Source organism: Pimephales promelas, chromosome 5 (assembly GCF_988280905.1).
Source record: "Pimephales promelas chromosome 5, fPimPro1.hap1.1, whole genome shotgun sequence".
Taxonomy (NCBI): Eukaryota; Metazoa; Chordata; class Actinopteri; order Cypriniformes; family Leuciscidae; genus Pimephales; species Pimephales promelas.
In genome coordinates, this window is record NC_142773.1 from 8,958,086 (window position 1) to 8,981,302 (window position 23,217).

General features: G+C 44.5%; 2 protein-coding genes across 2 annotated transcripts in view; one reads left to right on the plus strand and one right to left on the minus strand.

Moving 5' to 3' along the window:
• The window catches only part of LOC120467255 (serine/threonine-protein kinase pim-2-like), a 340,979-nt gene that overhangs the window by 306,509 nt on the left and 11,253 nt on the right, over nucleotides 1-23,217 (plus strand). The gene's annotated exons all lie outside the window — the stretch shown is intronic.
• Nucleotides 14,545-21,712, minus strand: LOC120461448 (CD59 glycoprotein). Its single transcript, XM_089130924.1, has 4 exons — nucleotides 21,607-21,712; nucleotides 15,210-15,326; nucleotides 14,982-15,092; nucleotides 14,545-14,868 (listed from the first exon to the last, which is right to left on the minus strand). The coding sequence occupies exons 1-4, from the start codon at nucleotides 21,653-21,655 to the stop codon at nucleotides 14,801-14,803; spliced, it is 345 nt and encodes a 114-aa protein (XP_088987050.1). The 5' UTR covers nucleotides 21,656-21,712; the 3' UTR covers nucleotides 14,545-14,800.

The following is a 23,217-nucleotide window of genomic DNA, read 5'->3' on the forward strand; positions in this document are numbered from 1 at the left end:
CACTTGAGTCATTACTAGTTAGTTCAAATGATCTTCACTTTATAATACGGATCCAAATAATTAGTAATTCCCACAGAAGTATCTAGTAACACTTTCATCTGTGAGCTATTACTTACTAATTATTTAATTAGGAAATAGACTGCTGCTCCCATAACGTAGCAACGACTATATTTACAGCAATGTTCGGTAAATTTTAACTTCATAAAATGAAACCGGAGAGATAGTTGTTTTTTTCTTATTATAGAGATTATAGTCATTTTTACTATTTTTTTAATCTTTTTTTTCTGTTTTGAATGTAGGCTACTTTATTTTGTGTAGTGCTATGGACCATTTTATATGCATGTCCTGAATAAAGATATGACAATGATGATGATGAGTTAATGAGTGAATTAACTTCCTAAATACGATCAACTGTTCGGATTCAATTCATATATATATATATATATATATATATATATATATATATATATATATGAATGCATGTGAATTTTTGTATGCCTATATGCATTATACAAACACATATGCATAACCCTAAACCATTTTGAATAATATAATATAATATTTTACCATAAGTTAGCTAACAACGTTAGTGAAGTGTTGGTCACGTAAGCTATCGCTGCAATTAACCTATTATCTTCCAATAAACACTTACTAGATCTGGCTACATAACATATAACTACAGACTAGATTCTCGAGAGGTCAGCTAATGTGTGTAAAAGTAAAAAATACAGTAACTAATGGGACTAATGGGCGGGTCGAACTAATGGGCGGGTCCATGACACGCGTTACTTCCGCATTCCTGAGTTACAATGGCGGTCTATGGGACTGTCAGAACTCTCTCAATACATGGCTCTGGTAGTACCTGCATAGTGACTAGGGGGTATAAACACCAAGAAAGTCTGCTAGTTCACTTGGTTTGTTCTGGACCAATTACAATATTGATTTTATTTATTTTTTTCCGGTGTTGTTCGCTTTCACCTTTTGCAAGTAAACCAAAATGTATAAACAAAACCACGCTGCATAAACGGGTTGGGCAGCCAGTAAAAGAAATCCAAGTAAGGGACTGTTTTCAACAAAAAACCTTGTAGGCCTATGCGTTTTGGCCGTTCGTTTACACCACAACAGCGTATTGTGTGCCTGAAAACTCAAAGTTTTATAAAAAAATTTTCCTGAGAGATTTCACTTTATTTCACATTACTTTAAGGATTGAACAATTATGATTTTTTTTTTTAATTAATTATCAAGTTAATTATCTCAGAATTACGAGATATTTTTTCATGGAAAAAAGTTTTTGCTCTGTTTTTCTGAATTAATGAGTTAATTATCTCAGAATTACGAGATACTTTTTCATGGAAAAAAGTTTTTGCTCTGTTTTTCTGAATTAATGAGTTAATTATGTCACGGGTGACAAAATCGCTTGGCGATCGGAACCCTCCTCAGAGTCGCAAGTTCCCTAGGGGAACGGATTGTGTGCAACACACCACTGCAGTTCCGGGCGTGATGGAACCATGCCCGCACTGATTAGCGCTATTATGCCCTGCAGGTGCGAGAGAGAGAGGAGCGGCACTCACACAGGTTTCCTGTTTGACGAGTCAAGATAAACAAGATAAAAGGAGACAGACAGAAGGGAGAAAAGGGCTCAGACGGGGAAGACACAGATGGGGAAGACACAGATGGGGAAGACACAGATGGAGGAGGCTCAGATGGAGGACCCACTGGCAAGGAAGGGACAGGGGAAAGGGAGAGACGCCCATTCAAGCTTGCTGGATCAGAGTGATTGTTGAGTAGGGGGAGGCTGCAGACCTGGAGCCGGCAGTTTTACGCCCCTGACAGTTTTACGCCCCTGACAGTTTTAAGCCCCTGTCGTTCCTGATGCATCCAGTAGGGGGAGACTACACTTACAGATCTATAGCATCAGGCCTTATCCACAAGTTTCCTACGCCCCATGAGGCCTTGCGTCAAAAGTGGGCGCGACTTCCGGTTTGAAGTAAACAATGCGCTACTTGACATGCTTAACACTCGTTCATTCAACAGTTGACAGTCATTCAAGTTATAGCGATCCAAACTAGCTAACGATGTGGGAACACAACCTCAACGAAATTCAAAAGGGTGAAATAACAGTACCTTTACCCTCCGCAGTAGTTGATTGGGAGTATTATAATAACACTATTAATAATCAATACTCATCAAGGCATGGTGACAGACAGTTGTGTGAGCTGACAAACAATTAAAATAAAAAACACACACTTGGTCATTGTGCTTTGGAGTTTATTCAAAATTATAAATGAATGTGCTGCTTGAATACATTAACTGGCACATTTGGTATTCTGTCACCTCAGGCTTTGATCCTGAGTTTAGGTGTAACATCAGTAGCGAACAGCCAATCACATGCTGAGAGAGTTTATAGAATATTAAGATTTTAAACAAATGTACACAGGAAGATTCGTCGTCTTTTGGGAGGTGATGGAAACTTCAGTCGTTGGTAGGATCACTGTGATTTCGTTTTCAGCTTATGTTCAAAACAATCCCGTTTAAAGGAACACTCCGACTTTTTGGGACTTTAGCCTATTCACCTTACCCCCCAGAGTTAGATAAGTCCATACATACCTTTTTCATCTCCGTGCGTGCTATAAGTCTGTTTGACGCACCCACCGCTAGCCTAGCTTAGCACAAAGACTGGATGTGAATGGTTGCAGCTTTCATACTAATCCAAATGAGTGACAAAATAACGCAAACGTTTTCCTATTTACATGTTGTGGTTTATATAGTCACAGAGTGTGCAAATATCAAGGCCATATGAGACACAGACATCTTTTAACCGTATAAATACTATATTTTCTGAAGGCGAAGCACTGCTACTTGGGCAGAGTGATAACCATCACCTGAGATGCACCGTGACGAGGAGCAGAGTGTTCGCTCAGTGTTGGAGTAAAGAGTCAGCAATTACTAACGTTAGATAGAAAAGCATAGTTTATCATGGGTGTTTGCTTTATTGTATTAGCTGTGACAATAAACAGGGGAGACCAGCTAATACAGTACCATGTTTCATTGATTTCCAACCAAAAACGCACCCAGATTTATAAATATCACATGAATAAATAATTATTATTACAGGAATCAATATATTTTAAATGCAATTTATTAGCTGAACCAAATGTATTCAACAGTAGCCTATATAATATACAGTATTGCATTACTATAGGATAGAATAAGGGGAAAGTAATAGCACAAATTGTTTTTGCACAATGAACTCACAGCCTATCGTACCCTTTTGCACGCTCAAGTTCGTTATTTCCATGGTTATTTCAAATTTAGGCTACTAGGCGCGCCGCGCGCAGGGTGCAAGTTCAACGCGGTGAACGCGCTCGTTTTTTTCCAAGCGCGTCCGCACCGCATCAAGATAAAAACATATTCATACCCTAATCATATAATAGTGTCACTAACGTTACATTAGCTCTGGCTAATGGCACTGTTACAGTAGGTCATCTAAAAACATAACGGAACACTTACCTCAGCCGCAGGTGATCCACTTGTCCTGTCTGTGCTATCGATGGGATAGCCGTATCCTTCAGCACATTATGGTCCGTGTGGCAAATTCCATTTTTTCAAAATAGTCGTCCATTGAAATGTACCGAGCAAACATAATGTCCCTTGATAATCTATTTAGGTGTGTTTGAATAAATATCCAGAGTAAGTTAGCCATTTCTTCATCCAGTCAGCGTTTTTAGTTGGAATTCTGTGAAACATGGTATTATCTCCCCTGTTTACAGTCGCAGCTATTTACAATAGAGCGAAAACCCATGACTGTAAACTACGCTTTTACTATTTATAAATTGCTGACTCTGTTACCCAAACACTGAGCGAACTCTCCGCTCCTCACCACGGCGTGTCTCCGGTGATGCGGTTATTACTCCGTCAAAGTAGCAGTGCTTCGCCTTCAGAGAATATAGTTCCCAGGTTTTATACGGTTAAAAGATGTCTGTGTCTCATTTGACTTTGTTATTTGTACATTATGTGACTATACAAATCACAACATGTAAATAGGAAAACGTTTGCGTTATTTTGCCACTCATTTGGATTAGTATGAAAGCTGCAACCAGTCACATCGAGTCTTTGTGCTAAGCTAGGCTAGCGGTGGGTGCGTCAAACAGACTTATAGCACGCACGGAGATGAAAAAGGTATGTATGGACTTATCTAACTCTGGGGGGTAAGGTGAATAGGCTAAAGTCCCAAAAAGTCGGAGTGTTCCTTTAAGCCACTGAATTAGTTTAGTCCGGCTATACATACAACCTTGAACAGCACATGTTGTCCCTGAGCTCCGTAACGACATCTCTCATAAAGATTGGCGTCTTTAAATAGTAAAATAATTCTCCGAAAAACAGCTAGCCTTTTCGCTAACACACAAAATACCATTGGAATGCTACTTCCGCCGCGTCACCGGAAGTTTCACCCACTTTATTTTTTACAGGAGCGCTCCTCGGAAACTTGTGGATAGAAGCGACATGAATTGAGGTATTTTAAATAATCTGCTAAAGTTATTGTTGTTGATTGAATTGTAATGATGATTATTTCTAAACGATAAGCTAAGATTCGATGTCAATTAAAAAAGATCGGTCTATAATTTTGTTGGCGCAGCCATTTTCGTAGATTATAACCGGTTATTTTTAATAGATAATACGGAGGAAAAACACATGGACATCACTCGGCTTTCTGTTAGACCGGAACAATCCACCTTTATTAACATATACCCATTTATGGATAACAGATCACATACACGTGAGCACTGAGCAGTATGAGGGCACACATTACAAACTTTAACACCCCCACTTGTTCTCATACTGTGTAGATTACCATTATAATAACATAACACAAGAACAATCTTGTATCTCTCCTGGGCTGCATTTACATGCCAAACATAAGACTTTTGAACTTTTCAAGTTTAAACTTTGTTGCTGGTTTAGTCATAACATCAGCCACCATTTCTTCAGTGGGGCAATACTCAATTGTCACTTTACCATCACTGAGTGCTGATCGAATGAAATGATACTTTATATCTACATGCTTGCATCTTTGTCGACACACTGGGTTCTTAGACAGAGCAATGGCACCTTGGTTATCTTCAAAGATTTGTACTGGCTCAAACAGACAACCACTTTCCATGCCATTCAACAACTGTACAAGATACATGCTTTCCTGTGTGGCTGCTGCTAATGCCATGTACTCAGCTTCACATGTAGACAAAGCAACTGTGGACTGTTTCTTTGACTTCCAGGAAATTAAAGGACCATTTTGAGTAAGACTAAAACAGTATCCTGTCGTACTCCGCCTGTCATTTAGATCTGATGCCCAATCAGCATCACTGTATGCCACAAGTTTGAGATTTTCCTCACTTTTCTTATAACATAGTTCAGAATCAATTGTACCTTTTAAGTACCTCATCACATGTTTCACTGTAGACCAGTGTTGTTCGTTTGGATTGGACAGATACTGCGACAACTTACTGACAGTCCAACTTAGATCAGGTCTGGTACATGTCATCAGATAGATCAAACTACCCACTGCCTCACGATACCTTTTAGGATCAACAGGATCATCATCACTATTGTGGTCAAGTTTTTGCTCACATGGTGTTGACCTGGGTTTACAGTCTGACATATTGAATCTCTCTAGTACCTTTAAAATGTACCTTTTCTGACTCATTTTCACGTACCCTTCATTCTGATGAAAATCAATTCCAAGAAAATAGTTTAGTTTTCCCAGATCTTTCATTTTGAATCTCGCTGTCAGCATCTTTTTCACACAATTCAGTGAATCATTGTTACTAGCAGCAATGATCAAATCATCAACCCAGATCACAACAATCACTCTCTCCTTTTCAGTTTGTCTACTGTACACACAGTGGTCAGCTGAATTTTGAACAAAATCATTTTCACATAGGTAGTCGTGTAATATTTTGTTCCAATTTCTACCTGACTGTTTTAACCCATACAGTGACTTGTTCAGTTTACAGACTAGTTTTTCACCTACATCTGACTTCACTTCAAATCCTTCTGGCTGTTCCATGTACATCTCACAGTCAATTGGAGCATGCAAATAGGCCGTTTTTACATCCATCTGATGAAGTTCAAGATCATATTGTGATGCCATTTGCATTAAAGCACGTACGGAAGTGATATTTGCTGTTGGTGAGAAAGTCTCTTTATAATCTACCCCCATCACTTGACTATAGCCTTTTGCAACATATCTGGCCTTGTATGTCTCAGTCTTATCTGCATTGTTTTTGATGGCATAAACCCATCTACCCCCCACTGCATGTTTACCTTCAGGTAGCGTAGTGTGTCATTTTCCTCAAGAGAATTAATTTCCTCTTTCATGGCCCTAGCCCACATCTGTGACTCACTTGAACTCATAGCATCCTTGAATGTTTGTGGTACACCACACACTCTGTAACAGAAGTCCACATTAGTCAGAATATGGTCATCACATTCCACATCAGAGACATAATCGGACAAATATTGAGGAGCTCTCCTGTTTCTCTGAGGATACCGCATACTGTGATCAACTACCTCTGTCTGAGCACATTGCTGATTTTGTGTCTCATTTTTAGGTTTATGAGTTTCTTCTGGGATCTGATCAGTCGCATTTTCTTTTGACTGGGAGGACACATATCTTTCCTCATGGAAATCATCATCTGACATTGAAATGTCAGTCTGTGTTTGGTGTTCAGTAACACACTTTGTTACAAATGTCACAAGTCTGTGCTTGAGAACTTTTCCTGTGTCTGGATAATAGACCAGGTATGCAGGGCTGTTTTTGTCATACCCTACAAAGATCCCTTTTTCACATCGTGCATCTAACTTCTTTTTGTCCTGCTTATATGCGTAACAAGCTGAACCAAAAACTCTCATTTTTGAAAGATCAGGTTTTCTCCCTGTCAGTGCATAGTATGGGGTTTGCCGTATTCTGCCATTGTAGCACCTGTTGCGAATTACTGCAGCAGTCATTACGGCATACGTCCACAACATCTTGGGTAGATTGCTCTCTAAGAGCAAACATCTTGCCATTTCAAATAGCGTCCTCCAATTTCTCTCAGCAGTCCCATTTTGATGGGGTGAGTAAGGCGCTGAGGTCTCATGACGAATACAGTTCTTACTTAATAGAGACTGAAACTCTTTTGCCATAAATTCGGTGGCGTTGTCTGATCTAACACACTTTATAGTCCCATAAGGGGCTGTATCAGCGAGAAATTTTTCAGTAGCTTTCACAGTGTCACTCTTAGCTTTTAGAAAATACACAAACACTGAACCTGAGTAGTCATCAGTAAATGCAAGTGCATACTTGAAACCATCTTTAGCTACTGGGTCAATAGGACCAGCTAGATCTGTGTGCACTAGTTCAAGTGCAGACTTAGCACGTGTGTCAGGTTCCCTGTTTCTAACCTGAACAAATTTACCTTGTGTGCAAACCTCGCAGTTCAGTTTGGATTTATCAATCTTACTCTTCCCCTTGATCTTCATTCCCTCTACCACATCTTGCAATTTGGAAACGTCATCATAATTGCAGTGGCCGAGAATCTGATGCCAGGTTTGAATGTCATAACATCCGTTACAACTATCATTGTCCTCGTTGACAGTGTTCAGATAGTACAGTCTGTTGTATTCTTGAATGTGAAATTTTGTACCATTCTTGTGAATGAGTTCATCACGTCCTTGTTGAAAGTTGATTGAGGCTCCATTCGTCGTTGCAGCTTTAACAGAAAAGATGTCCTGCGGGTACGATGGGATATACAACGCGCTCCTCAGCGTCGTCTTCACCTGTTGTCCCTCGTTGTCAATCAGACACACCTCCGCATCTCCTCTTTTTAACGCCACTCCGCTCGCTCTGGTCCCGTCAGCCAACTCGATGTAGTGTTTCTCCGGCTGGAATTTGTCATCAAACTTTTTGAATTTTTCAATGTCTGTAATAATGTGCGATGTCGCACCAGTGTCAACCATTAGTCCCTTTCGTTGCACACTGTAAAATTGGCTGTCACTCGCTCTGAAGACAAATGTGTGTTCGTCAAATGTGTGTTCGTCTTTTGACCGCAGTTATAGCACGTAAAGTCCGAGTCTGCTGACGTTAGTCGTTCTCGTCCCCTCTGTTGCGGAGCTGAGGCACTCGCTCTCATCACGTTATCATCACTCGCGCTGGTGTGAAACTTTTCCGTACTCTCAAAACTTCTCAGCTTGGTTTTGAACTGAGCAAACGTTATATCTTCATCACTTTGTGTGATATGGATAGCGAACGGTTTAAACGAGTCTGGCAAACCTTTCAAAATCATCGCAATTAGCAGTCCATCACCGAGAGTCTCTTCAGCACTTCTCAGAGCTGTGATTGCGGTTTCTGCTCGAATAATATAATCCGTGACGCTCTCATTTGCCATTTTCTGCAGCGACGTTAACTCTGTGTACAAGCTGATTATTCGCGGTTTTCCTTTGCCAGCATAATAACCCCTCAAAATCTGTAGAGCTTTCCTACTGTCGTCCGCTGCATCTCTCATTACAAGAGACAAACTTTTGTCATCCAAGTATTGAATAAGCTCAGCATATGCTTCCTCGTTTTTATCGGCGGCATCTTCCTCTTCTTCACCACGCGCGGGAGGCTCTGATAAAATGGTGTCCTTTAGGCCTAGCAAACGCAGGTGGCCTAGAAATTTTGTCTCCCAAAGTTCGTAACTTTTTTCATCTCCGTCGAAATACAATCTCCATCGGTTACCTGCTTCTCTTCTGGGCCCATAACCTGTTGGCGCAGCCATTTTCGTAGATTATAACCGGTTATTTTTAGTAGATAATACGGAGGAAAAACACATGGACATCACTCGGCTTTCTGTTAGACCGGAACAATCCACCTTTATTAACATATACCCATTTATGGATAACAGATCACATACACGTGAGCACTGAGCAGTATGAGGGCACACATTACAAACTTTAACAAATTTACAGTTTTTTTTACAAAAACGTTGCTACTATTTTCAGAACCTTAATGTCATCTTTCAAAACTCTAGACACAAAACTCAAAACGGTTATCACTTGTAACACAGGCTGTCTAATGTTCAAAACATTGCATTGTGCATTCACATTTTTAAAGAAATCTTGCACTTGCACAATCATTGGTTCAAAAAACAAATTTACTGTGAAATAGGCCTAAACAAAACTATAGCTCACCCACACACAAGCAACCGATAGTTTCACTGTCATTTTTCGTACAATCATTACGTAAATGATGTAGAACAAAATAGGTGATACAGGTTTCATTATGGCACTACATGTACAGTAAACACATCTCTGTAAAGCAGTACTGCAGTAGTAGAGATAATACACACATAGTGGAATCATTCAACAAAGTGTGTGATATATTGATGCAAAACACTACAATCACAACAAAGGTTTATTGAATCTCATTATCTTGAAGCTTTCATGATTTAGCCTACTGTAAAGATTGTGTGTCATGCATTAAGAGTAACACAACAGTTATCATTTTGAGCAGTTGTATCAATTGATAGTTAGATCATTGTAAGGAAATGAATAGACACTCATTTGAAATGTAATGTGTGAATTGCTTTTTGAAATAGTACTTTGATGTTAAGTTGTGTCATATTGAACAGGTGATTTTTGTTGAATGAACAAATGATCTAAGTTTTACGTATATTGTATCCGAGCAAGTGAGAAAAGGGTTAGTTTTTAAAATGTACATTTTGATCATTGGTTGTGAGTTTTGTGTCTAGAGTTTTTAAAAATGACATCAAGGTTCTGAAAATAGTAACAAAGAGATTGTAAAAAACTGTAATAAAGTCTCTATTATTTCGAGAGACAATAAAAGTTGGCTACTTGATGGTCAGGTTGATGTTCTGTCTGGCTAAAACTTGGCAAACTTAACCACATACTGTATTAAAAGCTTCCCTAGTCTTCTCTTTATCTGCTCTGTCTCACTCACCTTTAAAATTCATTTAATTTTTATTTTTATCTTGTCTGTCTTTACCTTGCGTGACATGGCATCAACTGGTAAGACCCTGTTTACTCCTTGCATTTAAACATAGCCTACTCCACGTGGTTTCTGGAGCAACAGTGGATATTGGAAATGTGTTAATTACAGTTTATGATGTGTACACAAACACATTTATAATAGGCATGCATGTATTTGAATGCAAATCTCTCTAAAGATTCAAACTGCACACTCACTATAATATTTTGTCTTATAATACATACAAACATAATGCATTATAAAGCCCACATTAAAAACTTTGGTCCCATATGGTTTAAATGTACATTTTGGTTTAAGTTGTTTTTTATAAATGAGACGATCTAATTTTTTATATGTATATCATACAGTTTTCTTAAAATAGCTTACTGATCTGGACTAAAATGTATGTGCACTTAATGTGTGTTTTATCATATTCTGTCTTTAGTTCTTTTTAACTTATATCTCATTAAGGTGTGTCTGCTTTAGCTACTTAAGAAAATTAAAATCTCTGTCTCTAATCTTTTATAAACACCCCTTTTGAACCCCCCAAAAATGTTCAACCATGACATTGTACCATTATTTTATAACCATTGTTTCTACCACTATTCAACTTTACCTTCTTTTGTAAATAAATAACCTTTTATGTGAACAAAAATATTGTCTCTTTCTTTTAAATGGCCCTTGGAATTTTAGAAAAGGGTTAAATTGTGTTTGTCTTCATTAAATTGTATGTAGGACACTGTTCTGTTGCTGTATGATGACCAATTGTAAATATTACAGCAGATATTTCATTAAGGATCCATACAGTACTGCATATCTAAAGGCTAAATATGGTTAATACATAGGCCTAAATGTAACTTTATATAGTCCACAACAACATATATCAGTCAGTTTCCTGTATATAAAACAGTTTAAAAACAATTAATTCTACAGTAGGTCAAATATCATTACTTTGTCCATCTGATCCAACTAAAGTTTTTAATTTACAAAAACAAATCTTCTGTAGGTTGAGTGAAGCCCAACTGAACATCTGGATGTTTTAATCCGTATAGTGCAGATAACTCCACTGTCTAACGTTTATTTAAATAAACAAATACCAACAAATTAGTAAAAGTCTGGACGGTTATTAATGTGTTTGTTTCCAGCATCTTTTTACGTTATTTCGCTGTATATCCTTCTCCCCCTACTGGGCGCATCAGGAACAACAGGGGCTTAAAACTGTCAGGGGCGTAAAACTGCCAGCTCCAAGTCTGCAGCCTCCCCATATAGGGATTGTTTGTAGGAAGCCTGCTGGTCTGAGCTATCGACTGGATCTGTGCTGGGAAAGGAAAGAGCAAAGATAAGTGAACTGATTTTAACTTATGAACATTTAAACCGCTTGAAGAGGATACAGTGAGTGTGGATCTGACTGTTGGAGGAGCTATGTGTTTCAGAGTGTGTGGAGGAGGAATTGAAAGTGAAACCCCATGTAAAGTGAGCACAACAAACAGAGCGAGGCCTCTGATCAGCCCTACCGTGTGAGTGAATTGCAGTGCTTTTGCCTTATTAATACACATTGATTTTTGCCTGTGGAATTAAAGTGAACACGAGTGTGATGTGTCTTTGCTGAGAAGTAGCCCTATCCATGCTTACACGTTCGTGGAAGGATATTATATCTGCCCCCATCAGAAGCCCAGAGTGATATAGTGAACTGAAGAGAGAGTACTGTGTACTATGAAGATCCCCACCTGTTCTACTTGCTGTTTGAGCCCAGAAGCATACAGCACCACTGGTAAAGTAACCTTATGACTCACTGTCCCCCTATTGTGAAATGAAGAGAGAGTACTGTGTACTGTGAATATCCTCACCTGTTCTACTTACTGTTTGAGCCCAGAAGTATACAGCAACGCTGATAAAGTAATCGTTTAACCCACTGTCGCCCTACTGTGAACTAAAGAGAGAGAGAGTACCCTGTACTGTGAAGAATCCTTACCTGCCATACTTATTGTATGAGTCCGGAAGTCTGCAGCACCGCTGGGGAAAAAGTAAGCTTTTAACCCACTGCTTCATTACCGTGCACCAACGAGAGTACCCTGTACTGTGAAGAATCCTTACCTGCCATAGTCTGGAAGTCTGCAGCACCGCTGGGGGAAAAGTAAGCTTTTAATCCACTGCTTCATTACCGTGCACCAACGAGAGTACCCTGTACTGTGAAGAATCCTTACCTGACATACTTACTGTATGAGTCTGGAAGTCTGCAGCACCACTGGGGGAGAAGTAAGCTGCAACCCCCTGCTCCATTATCATGCATCCATGAGAGTATCTTAAACTGTGAGAAACCCTTGGTTCAATAAAGATTGTTACTCCTTTGAAACTTGTCTCTGTCTCCGGGTCCTCTGTTGTGTGCCTGTGGTGTCGGCTCCTCACGGTGGTGACTCGGTTAGAGGCGGGGTGGTTGGTCACCCGAGCGTTCCTCCCCTCGACCTGTGACAATTATCTCAGAATTATGAGATACTTTTTCATGGAAAAAAGTTTTTGCTCTGTTTTTCTGAATTAATAAGTTAATTATCTCAGAATTATGAGAATTTTTCATGGAAAAGTTTTTGCTCTGTTTTTCTGAATTAATGAGTTAATTATCTCAGAATTACGAGATAATTTTTCATGGAAAAAAGTTTTTGCTCTGTTTTTCTGAATTAATGAGTTAATTATCTCAGAATTATGAGAATTTTTCATGGAAAAAAGTTCTTGCTCTGTTTTTCTGAATTAATGAGTTAATTTTTCATGAGAAAAAAAGTTTTTGCTCTGTTTTTCTGAATTAACGAATTAATTTTTCATGAAAAAATAAATTGCTCTGTTTTCCTGAATTAATTTTTCATGAGAAAAAAGTTTTTGTTTTGTTTTTCTGAATTAACGAGTTAATTTTTCATGGATTTTTTTTGCTCTGTTTTTCTGAATTAACGAGTTAATTTTTCATGGAAATTTTTTTTGGCTCTGTTTTTCTGAATGAACGAGTTAATTTTTCATGAGAAAAAAGTTTTTGCTCCGATTTTCTGAATTAACGAGCAAAACATTTTTTTCTCATGAAAAATTAACTCGTTAATTCAGAAAAACGGAGCAAAAACTTTTTGTCCATGAAAAATTATCTTGTAATTCTGAGATAATTAACTTGTTAATTCAGAAAAACAGAGTAGATTGTTTTTTCTTCAAGTGAATGCAATACACCTCCGTATTCCTTCAATGGAATTGTTTAATATATACACAAATTATGTATAATATATAGTAAACACAGTTTATATATAAATTCTGTGCATTGCATGCTCACATACAGTAAAATGTCTTACATGTGTTTACAAAAACTAAATTGGATAAACAGATTTCAACCAGCAAGGCAGAGGTAGCTGGTAATGTTAACATATTCAGGCAGTTTCAACATCCTTCCTTGGCCCTCATCTAAGCTTGTAAATCACAGTAGCAGCAGGTCTAACAGGGCTTGTGTTATGGCAGTCTTTGTGCTCTACTTATAGACGAATCCGGCGAAACTACCGGAAGTAAGCGGGCGCCATTACTGAGCTGTTGCTGGGTAGCGTTGCGCCATTGCCTTCTATTGTTTTAGTTGCAACTTGCGTCCACTGGAATAAAAAGCCGGCGATTTACGACTGTCACTAACGTTACAACGTTAGCCCTTGTATAATGTCGAGTGGGTAAACAGTTTCTGTTATAAATTGTTTCAATGGTGGCAGTAAAATTTCAATTTTGAAGAGAAAACATTGTGAATACCCCGGGTCGACTGCCCCTGTCTGGTGCCGTACGGTTTACACAGATTTCCTGGGGGAGTTCAAGACGCGGACATTCGCGTAACTTAACAATTATTTAATGACATAAGTAAAAAAATATAATAAATGTGTGATAGTGATCAGCAAAATCTCCTCTCTTGCTATTTTTTTCTATTCAATTTACATGCTATGGTCATTAAATGGCTTTCCTGAGCTAAATGTAACGTTATGTGACATAATTGTTCTCCTGCTGTTATATTGACCTCTTTCCATGGTTTAAAAACAGTAGTTGGTCGATATTGTGTATACTTTCTAGCTGTAACGTTACTTTACCCATGCCTGTTGCAATGTAAAAATGAGATAAATAATGGACACAAATGAAAAACATGAAATTGTTTATTTGATTTCATTTATTTATTTATTTATTGTTGCCAAATGGGCCGATCTTTTTTTAGTTTCCTCGGTAGCAAACGTTAGCCTAGCTAGCTTGCCAAGCTATTTTCATAAATAATCTGTAAGATCGTTTGTACCTTCATCTGTGACTGGAGGCCAATGTCTAACATCATCAACCCAACAAGTCTGCCTGGCTGTAGCTGTCATCAAGGGTGCGTTATCACCTTATCTCCGAGGTTTGTTTACATACCGGTGCATATGTCTATGCCGGTGTAACAGCTCAGTAATGGCGTCGCCACAAGATGGCAGCCTACACAAGAACGCTCGTCGGATTCGTCTATATGCTACCACCGATGACGTAAGCTAATTGAAACAAACAATTAAAATTCCAGTCACTCACTGAGATAGATGTTTAATAGACATAAGTAGATATTTTATTACAAACGGCAACAGTCTATAATAACTTTTCATAATATGAAAATAAAATTAATGTGGTAGTTTTAATGAAGTTATTTTGTAATGTTAAAAAAGTACAGATTGTCAGTTCCTTAACCCAAAGAACAGCAGAGCAACAAACAAGCTTTATTTATATTGTGTCTGATATGGAGTTTGTTTGATGGTCTTTGCTGTAGAATCTGAAGTTCAGCTGGACTCACTGAAACAGGAAGTAGAAGAGCAGAGGAGACACCAGCAAGAGGACGCTTCCCTTATACACTCCATCTAAACAAGACAGGAAGGACATTAGTTGTTTGTATAATTTATTGAAGTAACTTATTTGAAGTTACTGTGGATGAAATGAAACTGCTAGCTCATGATGAAACAAAGGCCAATACCTGCAGCATTGCAGAGATCAGTGTCACAGCATCTTATAGTCGTTTTCACTCCTGCAACTTCTACAGTCCCTGGGGCACAGACGGGTGCACACCCTTTAGTTGTGATGGAATCTGTAGAAAAGACATACATGTCCATATAATTATAAGATGATAAAACAATTCCAAGATCAGCAGTTAACAAGTGGAAACTTTCCCTCTAGTGGTATTTCCACATTATACTGGACTTACCATTAGGTCTTTCCACTGTAGTGCTGATACATGTAGAAAATCCAAATGAGCATGTGTCCTCTTGGTCTTTACAGGAACTCGATGGAGATGTGCAGGAGTAACACTTGAGAGAATAACCTTACAGACAGAGAGAGAGTTTGCGCACTACAGTTTGATTAGAAAATAATACATTTCAATACTTGCTGTTCCCTTTCGTAGTCACTTCGAGTTACGTCAGAAGTGACGGAGATTGGGGGTTTCGCATAGAAAGCCAATCCTCTTCGAGTATTTAAACACGAGCCAATGGCATGCACTGCCTTGGGGCTGCGGAAATTTGCATAGCGTACTCCGCCCTACTCCGTGAGTATAAAAGGAGGAAGTGAACGCAACCGCAGTATGTTTTCGCTTCGGAGCCAAGAGAACCTCTTCACTCCTGAAAGCTATTACAAGACTCTTCGAGACGAGCGTCCTCTTCAGTGTTGGTGTGACGGCGGTACCCAGCGAGTTTCTGCATTGCCTGCGATCTGTGCAGTGGTCTGCCAGACTTTGCGCTTCTCCCTGGTCGCCTCAGCGCTGAAAGAGTGAATTTCCTCCTCTCTGTAAAAGAGCTACACGCGGCACGTCTTTTTAAAGACGGTTCGCCCGTGTTCTTCTGGGTGCGGTCGATTTCTGTCGTCATCTGATGGTCGCGATCGCTGCTCTGTATGCCTGGGCATTCAGCATGCAGCAGCAGCGTTCGTGGATGACTCATGTTCCTGCTATGGGGACATGACCATCTCCACACTGAGGTTAAAAAAAAAAAAAAAAGATATATATATATATATATATATATATAAAATAATTATATTTTATATATAGAATATATATTTTTATATATAAAAAAAAAAAAATCTCACTAGAGTGAGAGCCCCGGTCCCCCTTACTCGATCGGCTTCCTTCACGAAAGGGGGCCCGTCGACCGGGGACCCGGCGAATTAACGGTGACGGTGTGGCATAAAGCCCCGACGATTTCTCGGGCCACACCTCCCGCCTCAGTGCGTGAGCCAGCGAGCGTTAGTTCGATTCAGTCGGCTGCCTCTTCAGTGGTACCGGCTGCTTCGAGCAGCGCTCCAGATGATGATGTGATGTCGATCGCAGCATCACTAGGTGGGCTACAGTCCTCGGGAGATGAGGATGCGGCTGCACTGCCCCCTTCGGGAGAGCCAGCGCTGCCCGTGTCGGATCCCGAGCTGACGGCATGCTGTCTCAAGCCGCTGGGAGTATTGGGTTAGAGTGGCATCCTCCATTCTCCCCCGATCTCTCACGGAGGGATAATTGGTTTTTGGACAAAGCTGCCGCCGCAAGGCCACGGCCAACTCCATTGCCTTTTTTTCCCCGAGCTGCATGCGGAGTTATCGCGCTCTTGGGGGACTCCTCTGTCCACTCGAGAGCGCGATCTCTCCCCCGCCTTTCCCCCCTCGATGGGGGGGCCGCCCGTGGGTGCACTGGGATGCCCCCGCTGGAGCGTTCTGTTGCGATACAGCTGTGTCCACAGGGCGCCTCCTCCGTGGTCCTCCTAGGCACCCATCCAAAGCCTGTAGGTTCTCGTCTGCCATGGCGGCGCGTTCCTATAGAGCGGCGGGACGGGCGGCCTCCGCTTTGCATGCGATGAGCACTGTGCAAGCGCAGATGCTCAGAGATATGCTCGAGGCCGGGACTGATCCAACGGCATTCGAAGATTTGCGGTCCGCCACTGACCTTGCTCTCCAAAAGGGCAACGAAAGTGGCCGCTCGCGCCGTTGGTCAGGTGATGGCCACTAGTGTGGTCCAGGAGCGTCAACCTGGCAGACACTCGGAGTGCTGAGCGGATTCGTCTGCTCGACGCCCTTCTCTCCCAGGTTGGCCTTTTTTGGCGGTGCAGTCGAGAACTCTTGCCCAGCAGTCTCCACTGCCCAGGAGCAGACGGAGGCAATCAAACATGTTCTGCCCCGACGACCAGCTGCTGCCTCCACCCAGTCGTCGGCTCAGATGCCTCCCGCTGCTCGCCGCCGAGGACGCCCCCCCGCGGCTCCCCTGCCTCCCGCCCCGCCCCAGCAGCAGCCTTCATCCGGGCCACGGCGTGGAGGAGGCCGCCGGCAGGCGTCACAGCCCCCTCAGGCCGCACACCCCGCTAAACGCCAGGTAAGCGATGATCCTGATACGGGCTGCTCAGTGATGGAGTTGAGTTTTTCCCCAGGAGGCGGGAGCAGGCCCCCTCCTGCCCCCGGTGGAGGGCCGGGGGGAAAATCTTTCGTTTTCAGTTCCCGCTGCTCGCCCACGGGTGGGCAGCGCCCTGAGTTGGTTAAGAAAGACTTGACATCATCACTGAGCCCACAGACTGGAATGAGTGCGCTCGACGTTCCAGTGCGTCAGCCCACACATTCCTCTCTGTCTCTGAGGGTGCGGAAGGGTGCGAGTGTCGTCCCCGGGCTACGCCAATCCCTTCCCCCTCTGTCGCCAGACCCCCGGCGGAACGGACCCCCGTGGAACGCTCCGCTTTCCCTGGTCCCTTCCGTCGGGGAGCGGGCTTCGACGCATCCGAGCGGGGTCATCCCTGCACGCGTGCCAGTCGACCCGCCACGCTGCCCCTCCGGGGGGACGTCTGTGGTTCACATGACCCCGTTGGCTCACTTCCTGGAAGCCTGGCTAGTGCTTCCCGGGATATCCCGCTGGGTCATCAGAACGATCAGATTCGGCTACGCGATTCAGATCGCACGGTCTCCTCCCCGCTCAGGGGAGTTCGCTCCACGATAGTTGGTGGCAATGCCCCACTCCTGAGAGCGGAGATTGCGACCCTGCTGGCGAAGGGTGCAATCGAGACGGTCCCTCCAGCCGAGGTGGAGTCCGGGTTTTACAGCCCCTACTTCATTGTCCCCAAGAAGACCGGTGGGTTACGACCGATCCTGGACCTGCGCATTTTGAACCGTTCTCTCCATCGTCTACCATTCAAAATGCTCACGGCCAAACGCATTTTCGAATGTGTTCGGTATCAGGATTGGTTTGCAGCGATCGACCTGAAGGACGCGTACTTCCATGTGTCCATCTTACCTCGACACAGACCGTTTCTTCGGTTTGCCTTCGAGGGCCAGGCATATCAGTACGCCGTTCTCCCATTCGGGTTAGCTCTGTCCCCTCGCGTCTTCACGAAGATCGTCGAGGCAGCCCTTGTTCCCCTTCGCGAACACGGGGTTCGCATCCTGAATTATCTCGACGACTGGCTGATACTAGCACACTCTCGAGCTCAGCTTTGCGAACACAGAGACTTGGTGCTCCGGCACCTAGCCCGTTTGGGCCTTCGGGTCAACCGGGAAAAGAGCAAACTTTGCCCCGTGCAGAGGATCTCTTTTCTCGGCATGGAGATAGACTCGGTCGCCATGTCCGCGCAGCTCACGAACGAGCGCGCGCACTCACTGCTGACTTGTCTTCGACAGTTCGAGGGCAAGAGTGCGGTTCCACTGAAACTATTTCAGAGGCTCCTGGGGCATATGGCATCCGCGGCCGCGGCAACGCCGCTCGGTTTGCTTCATATGAGACCGCTTCAGCTGTGGCTTCGCGATCGAGTCCCGAGGTGGGCATGGCATCGCGGCTCGCTCCGAGTTCCAGTGACTCCAGCGTGCCGCCGAACCTTCTTCCCGTGGTCGAACCTCAGCTTCTTACGGACCGGCGTCCCTATTCAGCGAGTTTCCAGGCATCTCGTTGTCTCCACGGATGCATCTACCACGGGTTGGGGTGCCATGTGCAATGGGCATGCAGCCGCCGGTTCCTGGACAGGAGCCCAGCGCCTCATGCACATCAATTGCCTCGAGCTGTTGCCAGTACGGCTCACCCTACACCGCTTCCAAGCGTTGCTCAAGGGCCAGCATGTGCTTGTCCGCTCAGACAACACTACGGCAGTAGCGTACATCAACCACCAGGGGGGTCTACGCTCACGCCAGTTGTCGCAGCTCGCCCGCCACCTCTTGATATGGAGTCAGAAGCACCTGAGGTCCCTTCGTGCAGTTTACATTCCTGGAGACCGGAACTGGGCAGCCGACGAGCTGTCCCGGGTCCGCCCCATCTCCGGCGAATGGCGACTCCATCCCCAGTCGGTCCAGCTGATTTGGGACGAGTTCGGGGAGGCACAGGTAGACCTGTTCGCCTCTCGGGACTCGTCCCACTGCGCCCAGTTTTATTCTCTGACCCGCGGCACTCTCGGCTCGGATGCGCTGGCGCACAGCTGGCCACGGGGCCCACGCAAGTATGCGTTTCCCCCAGTGAGCCTCCTTGCACGGGTGTTGTGCAAGATCAAGGAGGACGAGGAGCAGGTCTTGCTGGTGCCCCCTACTGGCCCACCAAGACGTGGTTCTCCGATCTCTTGCTCCTCGCGACAGCACCTCCTTGGCCTATTCCTCTGAGACAAGACCTACTCTCTCAGAGACGGGGCACTCTGTGGCACCCTCGTCCCGATCTTTGGAGGCTGCACGTGTGGCTCCTGGACGGCACGAGGCAGGTTTGAGTTCGCTGCCACCTGCGGTGGCGGCAACCATCACTTCCGCAAGAGCGTCGTCCACGAGACACCTTTATGCGTTGAAGTGGAACCTCTTCGTCAATTGGTGCTCTTCTCGCGGAGAAGACCCCCAGAGATGTTCGATCAGTGTCGTGCTTTCCTGCCTGCAAGAAGGGTTGGAGCGCAGGCTGTCGCCCTCCACCCTTAAGGTTTACGTCCCGGCCATTGCCGCTTCTCATGAAGCAGTGGAAGGTAAGTCCTTAGGGAAGCACGACCTGGTCATCAGGTTCCTGAGGGGAGTGAGGAGGCTGCATCCGCCTCGTCCTCCCCTCGTACCCTCTTGGGACCTCTCGGTAGTTTTAAGTGCTCTGCAGAGGCATCCCGTTGAGCCTTTGCAATCGGTAGAGTTAAAGTTTCTGTCCATGAAGACAGCACTCCTGGTTGCATTGGCCTCCATCAAGAGGGTGGGGGACCTGCACGCATTCTCCGTTGACGAAGCGTGCCTGGAGTTCGGGCCGGCTTACTCTCACGTGATCCTGAGACCCCGGCCTGGAAATGTGCCCAAGGTTCCCACCACTCCCTTCCGGGACCAGGTGGTGAACCTGCAAGCGCTGCCCCCGGAGGAGGCAGACCCAGCCTTGGCACTGCTCTGTCCGGTACGTGCTCTCCGCACCTATGTCGACAGAACGCAGTGTTTCAGGACCTCAGACCAGCTCTTTGTCTGTCATGGAGGGAGCCAGAAGGGAAGGGCTCTCTCAAAGCAACGGCTGTCCCACTGGATTGTGGATGCCATTGCTTTGTCTTACCAGCAGCAAGGCCTTCCGTGCCCCCTTGGTGTGACGGCCCATTCCACTCGGAGTGTGGCCTCCTCTTGGGCTTTAGCGCACGGCGCCTCGCTAACAGACATCTGCAGAGCTGCAGGCTGGGCGACACCCAACACCTTCGCCAGATTCTATAATCTGCGAATTGAGCCGGTATCCTCTCACGTACTCGTTTCGGCCAGTTCTGGATCCGCTCAGGTGTCTTCGCTTGCTCGCCACTCCACTCCCCGGACTGGATAAGTGCGATATTTCCTCAGTTCTTCCATTGAAGCCTTGAGTCCTCCAGCACCGACGATGCGGGCACCACTGCTGTGGCTCTGGATGCTGGCTAGGTGCCTCCATGCGTACGGTTCCCCCTTGGTAACCGTCTCATGTGTATTATCCACTGTAAGCCTCTCTGAGCATGTGTCTTCCCTTGGCAAGCCATCTGCCACCCCTGGAGCTGAAATTAGTGCCACCTGCGGTTGGTGCTCCAGTGATTCCATATGTGTTCCTATGTGGCCATATGTGTATTCGTAAGTCCTCCCTTCGGTAGGCAGCTGGTAGCATGTCCCCTTCGGGATATGTTTCCCGGTGTACCTTGGTAATCCTGTGTCTAAGTCGGATCCCCTAAGGAAAACAGGTAAGGCTCGGGGGTTCAGACTTTCGCAGGGCACTGGAAGACAGCCTGAAGTTGGCGTGATGGCACAGACCCCCAATCTCCGTCACTTCTGACGTAACTCGAAGTGACTACGAAAGGGAACGTCTCGGTTACGTATGTAACCCTCGTTCCCTGAGTAGGGAACGGAGACGTTACGTCTCCCTGCCACTTCTGCTGTATCGCTGGGTAGATGCCGAGTTCAGTCTTGGCTCCTCAGCGAAGACATACTGCGGTTGCGTTCACTTCCTCCTTTTATACTCACGGAGTAGGGCGGAGTACGCTATGCAAATTTCCGCAGCCCCAAGGCAGTGCATGCCATTGGCTCGTGTTTAAATACTCGAAGAGGATTGGCTTTCTATGCGAAACCCCCAATCTCCGTCACTTCTGACGTAACGTCTCCGTTCCCTACTCAGGGAACGAGGGTTACATACGTAACCGAGACGTTTTCTGTACCTCCAGTGAGAGAAATGAAAAGAAGAACGACGGAGACCTGCAGATTCATCTTGTGTCAGGAGCTGAATGACTGTGCTGAAGTAATGCTTGAGTTTCGTTTATATCTGTTCAGAAAGGGGTGGGTTTAGGACTTGTTGTGGCGTGCTGGTGCTGAAGTTACTAAGAAAAAGGGAGTCTTTCTTAGAAAAAGAGAAACTTAAACAGGTCGGGTTTGCTGTGGAAAAGCGTTATGTCTCCCGCCCAGTACTTCTCCAGAAGCATTTTTAGATAATTACACAATCATTTCCTATTCCTAGTAATCCATTCTGCTCTTTGTCAACATACCTCGAATGTTGTCTCGCACATATGCTCATGGAAATTTCTAACATTGACGTTATTGTTTGAGATAAGTCAATTAAACTGTAACAAGATCTCATTTTCTTTTGTTAACAGTTTTGTTATTCTACATTCTACAGATCCTACTCTCCAAAAATTAAAAACACTGGGTTTAACTGGGTTAAAAACGTCTCGGTTACGTATGTAACCCTCGTTCCCTGAGTAGGGAACGGAGACGTTACGTCAGAAGTGACGGAGATTGGGGGATTTCGCATAGAAAGCCAATCCTCTTCGAGTATTTAAAAACGAGCCAATGGCATGCAATGCCTTGGGGCTGCGGAAATTTGCATAGCGTACTCCGCCCTACTCCGTGAGTATAAAAGGAGGAAGTGAACGCAACCGCAGTATGTCTTCGCTGAGGAGCCAAGACTGAACTCGGCATCTACCCAGCGATACAGCAGAAGTGGCAGGGAGACGTAACGTCTCCGTTCCCTACTCAGGGAACGAGGGTTACATACGTAACCGAGACGTTCCCTTTCGTAGTCACTTCGAGTTACGTCAGAAGTGACGGAGATTGGGGGTCTGTGCCATCACGCCAACTTCAGGCTGTCTTCCAGTGCCCTGCGAAAGTCTGAACCCCCGAGCCTTACCTGTTTTCCTTTGGGGATCCGACTTAGACACAGGATTACCAAGGTACACTGGGAAACATATCCCGAAGGGGACATGCTACCAGCTGCCTACCGAAGGGAGGACTTACGAATACACATATGGCCACATAGGAACACATATGGAATCACTGGAGCACCAACCGCAGGTGGCTACTAATTTCAGCTCCAGGGGTGGCAGATGGCTTGCCAAGGGAAGACACATGCACAGAGAGGCTTACAGTGGATAATACACATGAGACGGTTACCATGGGGGAACCGTACGCATGGAGGCACCTAGCCAGCATCCAGAGCCACAGCAGTGGTGCCCGCATCGTCGGTGCTGGAGGACTCAAGGCTTCAATGGAAGAACTGAGGAAATATCGCACTTATCCAGTCCGGGGAGTGGAGTGGCGAGCAAGCGAAGACACCTGAGCGGATCCAGAACTGGCCGAAACGAGAACGTAAGAGGATACCGGCTCAATCCGCAGATTATAGAATCTGGCGAAGGTGTTGGGTGTCGCCCAGCCTGCAGCTCTGCAGATGTCTGTTAGCGAGGCGCCGTGCGCTAAAGCCCAAGAGGAGGCCACACTCCGAGTGGAATGGGCCGTCACACCAAGGGGGCACGGAAGGCCTTGCTGCTGGTAAGACA